We start from the raw sequence: 16,694 nt of genomic DNA, 5'->3' as shown, positions 1-16,694 counted from the left end.
CCAATTTATATCTTATAGACCAGTCCTTTCCGTTACCTTCCCACCAAATCGATGTCCAGACACTTCCTGCCCTGAAAAAATCCTGAAAAAGCCTGGTCCCGGAGAACCTCCAGCGGTGCCCAGCTGCCTCTTCCCAGGAGAGATGGCAAGGCAAGCTCACTCAGCCACCATCTTGCCGGAAGTCCTATATCTCGTTTCCGGTATTGACTCTTGAAGACGTCCTCCTGGGACAGCTTGGCAACAGGACCCCTCTGCACCGTGACCTGGGCTCACTGCCTCGGGTCCGCCATGGACTCCGCCTGCTTGCCTGGGACTGCTTCACTTCAGAGCGCACGTCTCCAGCTGTCACTGTCGCCCAGTCCAGCTGGCACGGCGCTGCCCAACCTGTGCGGGCGCTCGCCTTTTCTGATGAGGGTCACCCAATACCATTTTCAGCAGCACCAAAAGAGCCTTTAGTTTCTATTATTTTCAGCCACAAAACTCAACTATCCTTTAACACTTCAGGTCCCATTTTAGAAGCTAAGAAATGGCTAGTTTTCATTCTCTCTTGCCTAAAGCACATTGATTTCCAGGTCTTCATTCCTCCCTGTGAAAATGACAGAAATAATCTACTGGTATGTTAAAGGCAATCAAGGGAGTTAGAGACTTTTTTTATTCTGTTATTTTAGAACAATCATCCATAATACTTAAAAGTTTAAAAACTTCATGGTCTTAGAAAGCTATAAAGATTTAAGTGCTGCAATAAAATGATACTAAGTCACTAAATTAGGGGGAAAAACCCCTTCATTTTCTGATAAACTGCTGCCTGATGGCCATTGTTGAAACTGCTCATACTGTTTGCTCAATTTGCTGCCACCCAAACATCAGCACCGACACTTAGGCCTCTAAAAAGCCACTAGGGACAGTAAAGCCACAGAAGGCCCTGTCCCCGTCACTTCAGGCTCACACCTGGTACTGCAGAGCTAGAAACCCCAGCAGCGGCAAGACAGCAGCTCAAGTGCAGACAGCACTCACTAGGGGTCTGCACACCTCCGGACCCTTCTCCATTTTGCAAATGCGGAAACCAGGCAGAGAGTAAGCCATTTGCTCCACGTCAGAAACAGCAAAGAGGGTTCTAATAGCGGCAGCACAGCTGCACGTGCCGCGTCTTCTCCACATCCTACTGTACATCCCTGGCTAGAGACAGGCTGTTCTCCTGAAAAATCACAAACCAATCACCATCTGGCTAGAATTTTATTTCAGAAATAAGCATCCTATATAATTTGAGATAGTTATTTCTGGATTACTATAATAAATATTTGCCAAAAATAGCAATCATCTCAATAATCACAGACTTATTTCATTCATTAAAGACTTCCAAAAATAACTCCTCTGTATCAAAAAATTTACAAACATCACAAGAAGGTTAAATAATGGTCTATGCAGAAGGAAAATTTTGCTAGGAGAAACCCTAAGGTAGCAGTTTCCCACATTCCACTTTTTATTGACATATTTGATATAGACAGAACTAGTTTTGCTTTGCTTTTTAGTGCTTAATCTAAGAGGAAACACAAGAAATCAATAGTCTTAGAAGAAAAACTACTTTCATGTTCTCAAGTTTAAGTTTTTTGGATAAAGGCTTCAAATCCTGAAGAGATGAGAAAGTTAAGCGTGCATTCTACTACACATTTCAATAAATAGGCAAAAAACTCAACAATCATCAATGTAATTGTATACTCCAATATGCAACAAACTTCATGCTAGGAATATTTTATCTTCATCATAATTTTAAGAATATTTTTTTCTAGAAATCCAAAAGTAAACCTATATATTATATTAGGGATTCTCTGTGATTAACATTCTCGACTGTTTTAACAATAAGGGCAGACGTGACCACGTCTACCTTGTAGAGGACACTGATGAGGGGAAGAGAACAGACCACTCATCTTTGTTTTATGCTCACTGCTTTCACTAAGTCCAGCAGATGAAAAACAGTGGTCACTTGTTTGTGTCCAGATAGCCAGACAACTCTCCTGGCTCTCCACCATTTATACAAGTTCTAAGTCCTCAATGTTCAAAGAAAGACTGTGGTGGCCCTTCTCTTCTGGTCCCTTTACCAAACCTCTGTCACTCAGAACATTACATGTGACATTCTGCCACCCAAAAATATGCAGGAAACACAAGTCTGCTAATTTTCACTTAACCAAATAAATTTAAAAATAGATAAAATACTTTAATTCTGATAGCACAACCTTAGTTTTCACATTCATCAAACATTTTTAATTACTCAAACATGAGCACTGGAATTGTGCATGCTTATTTGGAAGAGAACTACTGAATTTATTCTCCAGAAGGAAAAGCAGGCCTGAAGCACTGCATTATACTGGAATATTTTAAACATGGTGATGTGTTCTTATCTTCTAAACTTCTATGAAAGCTGCTTGTACAGACGATGTAAGGAATATCTGCCCCCATTAATCAAGCAAGACATCGGATGCTCAGAGAAGCCAGAAGCTGAGTATCTTCATTTCTTCCTATTGCTTCCACCTGCTAGCATAGTGGCCACTCGTATAAATATATTTAATGTATCCATGTAGATTCCCATCATCCTAAAAAAGAAAATTATGTCCATTATAGAAAAAGTAATTCTAATAAAGATGATAAACTTAATTAATCTAGAAAATAAGAAACAATGTCAATTATCTAAGTTATAGGAAATGAAAACTAAAAATAAGATGCTTCATTGTCAATTAAGGAAGTCTTAACACAGTCAAGGTTTTCTTTCTGGCAGAGGAACTTTTCAATGTTAAAGTGCAGTGTTTTAAATACTAATTCTCTCCTCTGATACTCTACTCTTAGTACAGCATCTTGCAAATAAAACTGGGTGGTAGACAAGGAAATAATGAAAATAAGGCCAAAGAAAACACCTTTGCTAAGACTTGTTAGAAAGAAGTCTGACATTTTAAAATAAAAAATGCCCTGCCCCCAATCTAAGCATTACAGCAGCATTTAAAAAAAATTGTTACATTAAGTTTTATTTTTAGATAAAGAAAAACAAGTCACTTAAAAAATGCGATAGACACTCTGAAACTCAAGATAACCTACTTTGGTAGATGGAAAAACAGCATTTACTGTATAGCAATTAATGTCAGCTAAAGTTGAATATTGGCAAAATGGAATCTTCATAGAGAAGAATTTCCAATTTATAGAGCTTTTCTATGAAAAATTTCCAGTCAGCCATGTACATTTTCCAATAAATAAAACTTAACTAATACATATGTTTTGTTCAGTTTTAAAGTTGGGTAAATAGATATAACCCAAAAATTTAACTGATCAACAAGTGCATACTATAGCACTATAAAGCCTAGTTAACCAAATAGGTAAAATACTCTGCATTAATTGAACAAATACCTAAATGTTACATATTACCAAAGAGAGGGAGAACAGCAAACTGCAACAGAATGAAACAGTCAAGCTCAACAGAGCCATAAAACAGATTTGGTCACAGCAGCACAAGGGCTGCCTCCCCACACGTGAAGACCCCAAGACACTTACGAGTTGATGGGGTCGTACTTCTGAACTCCGTACAGCGGTGCCCCTTCGGCTCGCCAGATCACTTTCTGGGTGTCGTAGAGCAGAAACATGCTGAAAAGAACCAACCCGCCATAGACGGCCACCGAGTACAGCGTGGCGCCCGCCACTGTGGTAGGCGGAAGAAACATAGACCCTGAAACCAGAAGGGGACAACTAAGACTTTCTTTTAAAAAGGGCTTTTCATTGTTGCATTTCAACTTGCACAACTTTTAAAGTCAGCACATAGCTTTAAACAAGCTTTCGGTGATTCTTACTGACCCTCCGGAGCGCTGAGCACACCCTGAATCGAGTCCTGTGACAGAGCAGTGGCTTACCCAGCGAGGATACGAAGACGAGGCCCAGGCCCACGCCCAGGGGGGCGCCCATGTTCATGAACTTCTCGCTGGGCGCACACATGGCCACGGTGGAGAGGCCGCCCACAATGCCGGCTGTGTACCAAGCAGCTCTGATGAGGAGAGGGCCCCCCAAGATGGCCAGGGGGGCCACCACGGCACCCATGACACCTAGAGAGAGGGCAAGGGCTCGGGTAAGTGCTAACCAAGACAGCAGAGGGACGGCAACGCTTCCCATTGACAGGCCAACCGAACAGTGTACAGCTCTTTGCTAAAGCAGGTGATTAAGAAAAGACTTCCCCTCATTTAGAGAACACTATCCCTAAAATCCAACAACCAAAACCGGGTGCTAGGCAAATCCTATACCACAACATTAACGCTGTTCCAAGTGAAACAAGTAACAGCTGAAAACCAAGCACTAATCTAGACTTTTTAGTAACTTTGTCAAATTCCATGTGGCTCATTATTTGGAGCTGAGCCCAACACTGGTTTCTTTAACAATACTCACACATGCAAGAACTGAGATAAATTAAGGCCTAAAATGAGTAACTCAAGGTTAAACCTATTGCTTCTAAAAGGGAATAAAGTAAAATTAGAGTGTATGATACTAATCTTAAAACTGTAGATACTTCAAGTGCAGACCCTGCTGCTATCTGTGGAACAGAGGATGCTACCACAGCTTGTAAAAAGTAATTTTAGTTGTAAACATCTTCATATAAATTACAGTAAGAAGGTATCAATATTTCAATTACTAAAGGCAAATGGAGCTCTAGTAAATATCTATCTTCCCTGGAAAGCCTCTCCTGGCTCCACGGTTCTCACCGAGTGAGCCCTTGCCCAGCATTTGACCTCTACGTCAGGGCAGGGTGGGAAATTTTAGGTAAGGTGAGTAGAACAAGTTACCCTTTTCGTAAACATTCAATGTGCCTAGTTTAACTCATGGAATAGGCATAGAACTATTTTCATATCAAAACTTCAATATCAGTCTGTTTCTTTCACCAAGAGTAACATTTCTAGATCAAATGATAAAATTTACTATATCTCGTGATGATAAATAACTAAAAAATATATTTTGCTCTAAGAAAGAAACTGGGTAACAATTTCTCCGTTACATTTCTATTAGTATTCCTATCAGTTTTGCAACTAGCAGCAAAATTTTTAGCAAGACTTTTAAGGAGATTATTCAGAGACATCTCAATTATTTTCGTTAAAATCCTTAAATGGTAGTAGGTATTTGCTGTTCAAGGACAATGCAACTATAAAACTAACAAGGACAGCTCAACGTTAGTACTGTGAATGAAAACTGGTCTTCATTCTGTGCAGGAAAGAGTGAACATAGCAGGTCTGAGGCTGCCTTTTGCAGGGTCAACCCTGGGCTGGCATCTGGGAACCTGGCAGGTGAACCTTTCCCTAACAAGGGCCATGGTGCCTCAGCTACTTTGACAACACATCTTTCTTTATCTGGGAGTCTGGATTTTGGTGGCTGTTAGGAAGAAAGTGCCTCCATGAGCAGAGCTCAGTAAAAACCTTGAGCGTGAGTCTCCACTGGGCTCCCTGGGCAGGGACACTGCAACCCCTGCACTTGCTGCTGCAGGAAGGCAGGCACGCCGGAATTCTGCACATGGGTTCTACAGCCTCCGCCTGGCTCCTCCTCCCTTGCGGGTCCTGCAACCCTCTAGGGAAATCCCTGACTATGTGGGTGGTCTTGGGGACACCCCCCAAACCGCTGTCTCAAGTGATGCATATGCTATAGTAAGGTCAGGTTAAAAGGTGTTTTCTAAGCAACCCGGGGACAAAGGCTTATCTTAGGCTTGAATCAAAACTACACAACCCCACGAGTTGGTCAAGTGTCTACTATTTCGTAGAGAAATGCAATGACAATGAGCCTGTTTTCTCAAGGAACTCCTTGTCTAAACTGGGAAAGAGGCTCAGGACTCTATTGGCCAAGATACTACAATCTGAAGAATAAGTCACATATGAAAAGGTGAAAAACTTAGATGGTGAGGAGCCTGGCATTTCAATGATGATGTGCACTTTAAGACATCTATTTCACAATCCCTTTCCCATTCCTAAGTTTTCATCAAACAAAATCCAGTATTATTAGTTCTGAGGCTAGAGAGGTATAAAGAGTCACTTAAGGTGTAGTTATAGGAATGACTGTTACTTGAATAAGGCAAAATAAGGTTTGTCCTCAGAGCTGACATGGGTATCAATATTCCCAGCCAAGGGAGGTAGTTTATTATTTATTTTGGGACATATTTATATATGATTTAACAAGGAGTGAAGAACTGCTAGGTAACTACAAGCAATTATCCCGAAGTTGAATTACTTCAATTTATATATTTTAACAGATGTCACAGAGATAGTGAATTTTAGAGTTAACACACACTGTAAGGTAGAAGCATTCTGAGCAATTTTTCTTCTTAAAAGCACATAACTGGGTACTAGATGATAACCAATGGTGTACTTCTCTCCCTACAAAACTGGGGAAAGATTATCTATAGGTGAGTAACCTAAAACCTAATGGGATAGAGAGGTAGGAACCAAGGATGAGAATCCAGGGTGTTTCACATTTACCAAAACAACCAAGGCAGGTGAGAATATAAACAGCATACACCATACCAGGAGTTTGTCGTGTGTGGTGCCAAAAAACTAATTTCCATTTACTAACCCATTTTAGAAACTTTTCAGAGTTTCTCTCAAAAATTTCAGGAACTGCTCACAAACTCCATCATGCTGTGTTACAGAAAACATGCATACCAGAAGCATTTTTGTTTTGGGGTCTGTTTTGATCTTTATTCATCCTACAGACGGAATGTTCTGGAATACTTGAGAAGAAAAAGACTTTTTTAAGTTTTAAAATATTTCTTTCCATAGTTAAGGGAGCTATCACAACATCACCACAAAGACATTAGAAATGCCCTGCAAACCAGGGTAAGAGCCCTAGCTGCCCATGCTAACTCTGAGCCAGGGACATCGACAGAGTGACCCAGCTTTGGGCCTGCCCTGTCCTTCAGACACCAGCGAGCTTCTCCAAGGATCTTGTCAGCTGTGCTTCTCCCAGTGCTTCCCTGTAGGAATCTCTACTCCCATTCTATCACATGGCTTACCTGCCTTATCTCCTCTTTCTTTTCTCTATCCTCAGGTTTTCAAAAACTTTTCTAAAGATTTCCAACAAGAACTCTCAAGCAATAGGTATCCAACTGGAAATGCTCCTGGCATTGGACAAAACACACAAAAGTACATTTCTCTACACTAGAGTGTCACAGGAAGCAAGTTCAATAGTGGGGATGTCGTGGGTAGTGTATCACTTTTCAGAGCAGAGGACTGGCAACAATGCAAACAGGAATAACTGCCAAAAATGATAATGTTCTTCCACGTGAGGTCTGATTACATTATGCACATGTCAGTTACAGCTGTAAAAAGCCACCAGACAGGTAGCTTTCCAGACAGGGTCAGCACATACCGGAATGCAGCAGCCAGGCCAGGTGCTTCGGGCCGGGGCTCTGGTCGTAGGGGATGGACCGCACCAGCATGCCTGCTCCAATCATGGCTGCAAAGGTGGCCCCAATCGTCTGAAAGACACACATAACCAAGAAAATTCAATCCCCACATAACAGCAAAACAGAAATCTACACGCTCCAAATAGCTATGTCTAAAAACTGTTTTAAAAAGATAAATGGTAATAAACTGATTTTTGTATTTTCTGGTACATTAGAGCTTTAGGTTTATTTGGAAATTGAAATTTTGGCTACATTAACAACAGTGCCCCCTAATGCCATATATAAGGCTTTGCAGACAACGCTAAGTGCATGAGCTGAACTTGGACAGAACTGTTGTTCACAAATGTTATTTTTGCTTGACAGAGATATAACCAAACCACTTTAAGAACCCCAGAATTATTATTAATTAAAATACATGTTTTGGTCTACCACACACTGAAATGCCTTTAAAATCAAATAATTAGAATTATATAGCACAGTGCTTTGAACTCCATGTTTGCTATATGAAAACCTGAGAAGAGGTAAATTATTACTTACAGCAAATGAAAAAGATGAGACATTCTACTTTTCTACCTTCTAGTTTTATGGCTGATGTGGTCCTCTCATCCCTTTTCTTTGCCTATATTTCCATTGTTGATAACATTTAAATATGCCTTGTGAGTCATAGGGGAAAATGGAAGAAACTTAAGAAATAGAAGAAACTTTATAGAAGAAAGAGAATAAGGAATCTTCAGAAATTTAAAGCAGAGGCTGCAAACTTGCCACACTTGGACACAATCAGGCAGCAGATGTATTCTGTTTGGCCAACTACTCAAAAAACAATTAAATCTGAATGCTTTCAGCTGGGGCAAGCTTTCTGTGCATGGCCGTAATCCCCTGCCTAATTCACCTGTGTTACTGTCTGATGCAGACTCCTGAGCATGTAACTTCGGCTGCAAAGCTGAGATGAAGAGATGCTGTTTGTGCTGGGAATGGAAATGCTTTCATCGCTCATGTTAATGCAAAGAGCACACTGGGTCCCACTAGTCATCCTCCAATGGAGCAATAATTACTAAAGACTATTTCAAACATCCCCTATGCTCAGATGTTAAGCACATTTCTGCATATTACTATTTTCAGTACACGGAGAGAGATTCATGTGTTTTCCTCTTAAGACTCTTTACGATCCAGTCTTGTTTTCTGCCTCTTACCTGTGCATACTACACACTCCAGCTACATGTAACTGCTCTTGCTTCCAATCCTTCCACTGTGCCTTTTCGGCTGGCTGGCTCATGCACTACATCCTCATTATGCATGGAAGCCTCTTCTAGAAGTTAGCCTAGCTGCCGGTGAACAGCACCAGGCGCCTTTCCTCTATCAAAAAGCACCTGGAACAAACCTTTTTGACATTTCTACATATATGTCTGTCATTCCCAAAAGACCATCCTACCTCTGTGGCAGCCGTCTTTGGTCTTCCAAACTACTTTTACTTAAATGTCCCTAAGAACAGAGAAGAGTGATCTTATTCCCAGAGAGAGCTGACAGTATGCTTCAAACACTTCTTTGTAGTCTTATTTCAAGGATTAAAATGTTATGTCCATTTTAATCTTTTATAGCCTCATTTTATTACAGAAGCATTTCAAAAAATTATCTACCTCTGACATAAACTGATGGTGAGAAGGCACCCTGATTACTCTGTGGCTTCATGAACCTCAAGGCTAGAAGACTGATGACATTCACTAGAGAAGCACAATCCTAAGAACAGCAAAGCATCCAAACAGCTATTCTCCTACAATCTCTTCTTTAAGAAAGGACAACATAGTGGAAGTTAGATGGATTTGGGTTCCCTATGGGGAAATCAGGATATTTCCCCACTATGTCTCTTCTTCTCCAGCATTTTTTTTTTAAAGTAGACACTGGGGGACTGAACCCAGGACCATGTTACGTGGGAAGCAGGCATTCAACCACTGACCTACAACTGCTCCCCAGGAGTTGTTTATGGAGGTCCCGGGGATTGACTTGCACACCTCGAACATGCAAAGCCAGCGCTGAACCACCAAACTCCCTCCACTCTTACTGCACTAGTTCAAGATTCTCACTGTTCCTCATTTCACATTTTGCAAAAGCATAGTGTTCCTGCATCTTGCCCTTCCACAGTAGCTCTTGAAACTAAAACACAAATCCTATTTTTGCTATATCAACTTCTTCAAGGCCTTCCCACTACTCAGGCACTCTGTTTGGTAATCAAATCTCCCCTTTCTAGATGTGTCTTCTTCACACTCCAGATCACAGACATGCAAACTGCACTCCAACAGCACTGTAAATCACTTTTAAAACTTGGTTCTCCTGCCCCCGTGCCTTTGTTCAGGATGTTCTGTAAACATGGGTTGCCTTGTCCTCTCCTAGTCATCCAGGACCCCAATGATATAGATGTCTCTTTCATGGAACTTCTCTAACAGTACAAGACAACAACAGTCTTTCAAGTGATTTTGCACTTTCTACTCCTTACAGCACATCCTTACCATTTATATTGGACAGTAAGAAAATTGTCAGATAGTAGAAAAACAGGTATCACACCTGAAATCATTTTTCGTTCCCAGCAAAATAATAAGTAGTCAAGAAATAATCCTTGAATAAATTCAGAAGCATGGGACTAGCAGTGGCAGCAGTATTATACTACTTTTAATAGTACAGAATGCTTGAATTTTTGTGGCAGGTATCTTCCATTCATATTGCAGGTGCTTTTGCATCTGCCTTATTTTTGGGTAAATTACTACAAAAAAACAGGCTGTTTGATATCTCTTGCTAGGTAAGGAGAATGTCCCTATAAGCTGGAGTTCCAATCCCTTTGGCATCATTAAAATACATTATTTATCACAGAATAATAGCTCATTTACCTCAGAATCTACTTTCTACTTTGTCTCAGCTGCACAAATAATATGTATATTAACAAAAATTTGTCAAAAAAATTTCTTCATCCAATCTTTAGATGGAAAAGAAAAACAAACACAAGCTGACTTACCACCCAAGAGCCTCTCATCATGAAGCCCATAAGAGCAGGAGACCTGGTCATTGCCAAGGCAGACAAAGCTGTTAAACCAATGCTTCCTGCTAAGTACATGTAAGTGGAATGAATTCTGTCCTTCACGTACTGAGGCCAAATTCTGTAAGAAACATAAAATGGTTAATTGATGGGATTCTGGATGTACATCTGGTTGAATCACCTGTTGGCTGAATGAACTTGGATAAGTTTTTACCATTCTAAATCTTATTCACCCTATCTGTCATGCAAATATTTATGCATACCCTGGCATTACCAAAAAAGTTAAATGAAATAAAACACATAAGCACTTGGCAAATATGAAAAGCAACACATTTGTTCTTTGCGTAATCACATGTAATCTTAGTAAAGATTTTTATTTAGGTGTGAATAAATAAATGCCAAGGAAGCAAGAAGAAATTTTATTTATGTATATTTAATGTCTATTTCTACACAAAACATTCCAAAAGTGACTAAAGAATACTGGGAACAGCCCATCAACTTACACAGCCTTCTCAATGGCTCCAATCTCATTAGACATTCCCAGGCCATAGTAGCACAATGCTCCAAGACCGACAGCAGCTCCTCCAGCAACAAACCATCTTCCCATCTGATCAACTGGGAGCACAGGAGGAAGTCCCGCGTTAACACTGTCATGTCTTGACAGGGTAAGCCCTTGTCAGTACTTATATGAAGCAAAAAAAACACATACTTTTTTTTAATAAAAAATTTTATTGGCAAGCAGATGTGGCTCAAGCAGTTGGACACATGCCTACAACATGGGAGGTCCTGGGTTTGGGTCCCGGTGCCTCCTAAAGAAGATGAGCAAGACAGCAAGCTTACATGAGGGGCTGGTGCAGCAAGGTGATGCAACAAGAGGACACAATGAGATGGCACAAGGAGGAAACACAACAAGGAGACACAATGAGAGAGACAAGCAGGTAGCAGATGTGGCTCAAAGGAATGGGTGCCTCCCTCTCACATGGGAGGTCCTGGGTTTGGTTTCTGGTACCTCCTAAAAAGACAACGAGCAGACAGAAAGCACACAACAAGCAGATACAGAGAGCAGACAGTGTGCACAAATGAGAGGGGGTAAAAAAATAAATCTTAAAAAAAATCTTATTGAAGTATACCATTCAAACGCAAAAATATATAAACAGGTATACAGTAAAAGTCGTGAAATCTGAGTTCATCATACAAGGTTCACACATCACCCAGCCAGCAATACCAGCCAGTAATACTTGATAACAGCCATAATTAGCATATATGGGGGTACAAAACTCCCCCAAGATTTGGGAATCAGTAGAAAAGGACACCCCTGCAACAAAGGTGTGATAATCAGTACAAAAAGGAAAGGACCTGACTTAATTGAGACACACCTATACATAATTTTATTGAAGTGTTCTCATGACATTTAAAAAAAGAAGGAAATGATAACAGTCACACCACACTGTTCTAAAGAGCTATTAACAAAGATGATGCGTTACAGGAGGCCAAGAAAAAGGGGAACCAGAGAAGAAAAATGAAATCAGGGTTTATGGAGCAGAATCAAGGGAGAAGGTACTCTTGTTTTAAAGTACTGAGAGAGAATTTAATGTCTCATCTTAATCCCTTCAGTCTAAATTTGTTCTAAGAATGTTACTATGATGTTACTAAGAATATAACTATGTTGCTGCTATATAATACATATAATTTGGTCTCTTGGGTCAATTTACTGATCAGAAAGAAATACCCTGAGGAATATTGTAATGCACAATGCTTTACAAAGCTGTAAAGGAGCAGTGGTGTTATATTAACTTTGGATAGATTAAGAATCTAGTTTCTGAACTTGCAGAGCTGAAAACCAAACTATAAACCAAATTGATTTTGTGGGGGAATTGCCTCCCCAGAGGCTCTACAGTGGCAGCCAGGAGAGAGCCCTCTTGACAGCTAAGCTTTTACCAACATCTATGCTTGGGTAATTTACTCTTGACCTGAAAGATACACCTACTGTATAGAACTATACACCTTCAAATCAATCTCCTTAACAGGCTATACATTTTAGATCATGCCACATCAATTAATAATCCTTTAAAAAGATTGTGATGAAAGTAAAATTTTCATTGGAAGAAAATATGATTGGGAAACACTGAACCCAGTACAAAGGGCCGATCTTTGTTGCATTGTCAGATCCCCAAGAAAGCTGAGAATTATGGCCTTTCTTCATAGAAAAGGCACATATATACATATTTATATATGTTTTTAGGAGGATGCCCACGGACCTCCTGAAACTCAACCACGGACTCCAGGCTAAAGACAAAAGACTGCCACCTACTTTTAAATATTTTTTCTACTGATGGCTCCAATGCTGCATCTTTGAGTTCTTGGCCAGTTTTCCCACGCCGGATCCCAATTCTTGTCTTGCTGGCATATTCCTGACAAACATGCAAAAGCACTTACCACCCACACCAAAACAGAAAGTTAAGAATAAATCAAGGATGACCTCTTTACTTTAGAAAACTAAAAAACCTAGTCCTTTCTCTACATAAAATTTCACTATGAAAGTATGCTAGCCAATCCACAAAATTATAGATTTGATCTGATCATCTGAGAAGTTACTATTTCATTATATGTTTAACTTTTAGTTCTGAAAGTTTTAGAATCATTTTTTTTAAATAAACCATAGATTTTATTTCTATCCCTGGAATTATATTTTAAACATGACCAATCATTAAGATGAAACTCCACTATTCGATATAAACTGTCATATGGGAAATGAGTTCAAAAAAGATATTTTTCCTTATTGCCAAGGGGAGTAATGACTACTACCTCTATTTTAGCTCTTTTAAACAGTATAACCGTTAATTTAAGAGGAAAGGTGATCTCTCTTTTTAACATCTCCTTTTCTCCCTCACATTTCAAAATTTATCTCTTCTAATTTTAATGCTAGGAAGGGAAATCTATAGTGAAAGGATGTGGGTTTCTCTCTAATCTGACAGATTTTAACAAGAGCGAAAATAAAATCTATCTTTAGTAACTTATCAACAAGCTATTGGTAATTTGTCTGGGTTCTTAAGCTTTTGACCATAGGTCCCAAGATCTGTGTTGCACCATGCAGCTCTCAATTCCTCGTAAGTTATTAAATCCTTGGAATTAGAAAATATAAGAGCTGTAAGTAAAGAAAAAGTTATAGGAGCTCTTTTTCTCTTTTATAAGCAATAAGGATAGACCATGATAATGGGGAGAAAGAAATGATTTGGAGCATTAACAGGACTAATTGCTTCAATAAGTCACTAAAGGTAGAGTAGCAAATTTCAGATTGCCAAAAACTGGTCTCCAAGAGTAAAGAGAGTGAAAGACAAAACATTCTGATTATCTTTACCCTGCGAGGTGTTAAGAGCCATTGATTCTTTGTGATGGAGTTCTTCAGACCAGGGGAGGCCTTGGTGAGAGCTGGGTGGAAAACTCTGGAAGGCAGTGTCCGGAGACACACAAACCTTGCCGCCAGCATGATGGTGCACCAGGTTTACCAGGCAGATCTGAAATGTTCAGGAGAGACACACAATAACCCATTAACAAGTAATTAACATAGAGGAGACACGAACAGAAAGGAGTCATTTATTTTTCAGTAGAAAAGATGAAATAAAGTAGCCTTTTAAAATGTCCACGATGAACCCCCAGTATTAAAGAAACCCCTCCCACAGAACCCAGTCTGGGATAGAACTACCAAATTAAGCTTAACCCCATTTTGACCAACTACAGGATGTATGACTGTGTAAGTTACGCGGGAATAGTACCTGCGGTGGTCTGGAGCCGTAGGTGCCCCAGGAAAACATGTTCTTAACGCTAATCCATTCCTATGGGTGTGACCCCATTGCAAGCGGGACCTTCTGATGAGGTTACTCCAGTTAAGGTGTAGCCCAAGATGGCCTTAATGCTACTGGAGTCCTTTATAAGCAGAATGAAATTCAGAAGGAGAAAAAGCCTTGGGAAGCAAAAATTCAACAGAACCCAAGAGGACAGGGAGGCCAAGAGAAGCCACCACGGGCAATGCCATGTGACAGAGGATCCAGGACCAAGGATCATAGATGGCCAACCCCAGAACCCCAGTTTTCAGGAAGAAAGCATAGCCTTGATGTGGACTCTCTCAGCCTCAAAACGGTGAACAGAACAATTCCTATTGCTGAAGTCAACCACGGCACTGTGTTTGCTTGCCCAGGCTAGGAACCTACGTATCTTAACATGATTTTATAAAGGTGGTTCTGGCTTAAGAATTTATACCAGCATTCGATGAGAAAATTGGAAAGAAGAATCTGTATAACTTTTGCCCATGGGAAAAATGACACTAAAGAAGAGATGAATACTTGCAATACAAGGCTAAAAGACATCAACAGAAATCAGTTAACTATGCCAACTACTACTTTTATTCATGATAAAATATAAAAGTATTCAAGGTAAATTTACCTACTCTATATGCCTTCCACAAAGGACATTCAACCTGTCAAAAAACTCCATTATTAAGTTTCCCTTAGGTTAGACTCCCTAAGTGGTATCCCCAAAAGAAAAGCATGCTAAAAACTGGATTGTCAAAGCTCTGGGCAGGTATTACCAGACGGCTGGTCAACAAGAAGTCAGGTGAATATTCTTCTGTAATGCTAACGTGACTATCACAGGTGAGAAGTAAATGACAAGTGTAAGGCAACTTGGGCTACAGGCACATACATGCCTGCCAATAACTCGCAGTGAATCCCACATAAGTGATCATCTTATAAGGATAAGGGAAATGGATTAAAACTGTGCTTAGACTTCAGTACTGACCCTTGGACTACTTGCTGTGCCGACCCTCGGGGTGCATCTTAAAAATGTGGATTCCTGGGTCTTACTTTGGCCTGATGGTTAGAGCTCTAGGAATGGGGCCCAGAGACATATATTTTAACTAGCATCCCCAAAGCTGAGAACCCTTGCTTAAAAATACCAGAGCATCCTTCCAGGTGTCCAGTGGATCTGTTTAGGGCGTAACACTGGGCCCCTGTCCTTTGGGAAAACACCGAGCCCTCCTGGCCCTGTCGTGCCATTACATCATCTCAGCCCATACTGACGCCTGTCTCCCGAGCCCTGAGCCCACAAACGGGGGCTGAGGCCAGCTCCATCACAGGCGCCTGCGCATCACGTAACAGACCGGGGTGGGAACCCCGCTTCTGCCACAGGCCGTTAGGGGCCTGGACCGAGTTTTCGGCCTCTGAAACTCAGATGCTTGCAAAAGGGAGAAAACGTTACCGGGTCCGTACGGGCCTCGGCACTGATGAGCTCGGACGCCTGTCCGCCGCGCTGAGCCAGCGCCCTATACTCCGCGAGGACCGGCGGCCCATCTCCAGCCCCACGGCCTCGGCGCACCCCTCCGCGAACTCCCCTCACCCGCCGGGCCCCCGCTGCCCTGGGGAAGAAGGCCCACGAGGGCGCGCTCCCGCCGCCCGACCCCCGCGGCCCCCGCGGCCGCCGCCCCCGCCGCCGGGTCACGGCAGGACGGCGACCGCGACGCGCAGAGGCCGTGACGCACCGCCGCCGCCTCCGGCCCTCCCCGGCCCTCTCTCGCCGCTCTCGGCGGGCCCCGGGCCGGAGGTCAGCAGGACGGGGACCGGGCCCCACCGGCCGGGAGCCGCACCTCAGTCCCCGGTCACCTCCACCGCGCAGGTCCCCCTCCGGGCCACGGAAACGCACGTGCGCGCAGCCCTCCCCGGCCCGCCGCCGACCGCTGACTGCCTCTGCGCGCGCACACCCTGCGGGTCACTGCGTGACGCACATCCGGAAAAGAGGCAAACACTGTGACAGCCAATCAGGACGGCTACGGCGGAAGGGCGGGCCCAGCCGGAGAGGCGGGGTTCCGGCCGCGGGGCGGGGTCTCTCGGAGAGCGTTAACCGTCCCAGGCCGTGTGCACTGTGGGCAGAGAAGCCGCTTCGGCCATTTTAACTGCGGGCCGCGGAGCGCGCTTTCGGTGTTGGTAGTAGTTATGAAGATTAAAAGCAAATAGAGAATAATGTCATAAATAGAAATTACTCGGTCGCGTGTCCCTTTCCTCTTGTCGCCTTTTGGGTTTTCTCAGCAATTTATTCCACCATGTAGCAGTTTCAGAACGGGGCCAAACGGTTTCTAGGTTCTGACGCCGAAGGTTCGACGTTTAGAAAAGGACCGAGAGCGACCTGGCGGGACTTTGGGGTTTTTTCATTGCCCTTTAGCCTTGCCACGCACATTTTCAAGGCCCGCCTTTACCTGTAGCTACAGGGCTGGTG

General features: G+C 42.1%; 1 protein-coding gene across 1 annotated transcript; it reads right to left on the bottom strand.

Annotated features, from left to right (window-relative positions):
• Positions 1–1,214: 1,214 nt before the first annotated feature.
• Positions 1,215–16,233, bottom strand: GHITM (growth hormone inducible transmembrane protein). The gene is made up of 9 exons (XM_004461916.4): positions 16,069–16,233; positions 13,789–13,945; positions 12,742–12,841; positions 10,934–11,045; positions 10,410–10,551; positions 7,372–7,480; positions 3,888–4,076; positions 3,535–3,706; positions 1,215–2,588 (listed from the first exon to the last, which is right to left on the bottom strand). Exons 2-9 carry the CDS (start codon positions 13,915–13,917, stop codon positions 2,504–2,506), a joined length of 1,038 nt encoding a protein of 345 aa, XP_004461973.1. The 5' UTR covers positions 13,918–13,945; positions 16,069–16,233; the 3' UTR covers positions 1,215–2,503.
• Between the last annotated feature and the right edge of the window lie 461 nt (positions 16,234–16,694).

The sequence above is a fragment of the Dasypus novemcinctus genome, chromosome 6, assembly GCF_030445035.2.
Source record: "Dasypus novemcinctus isolate mDasNov1 chromosome 6, mDasNov1.1.hap2, whole genome shotgun sequence".
Taxonomy (NCBI): Eukaryota; Metazoa; Chordata; class Mammalia; order Cingulata; family Dasypodidae; genus Dasypus; species Dasypus novemcinctus.
This window is presented reverse-complemented; position numbering and strand designations above follow the sequence as displayed.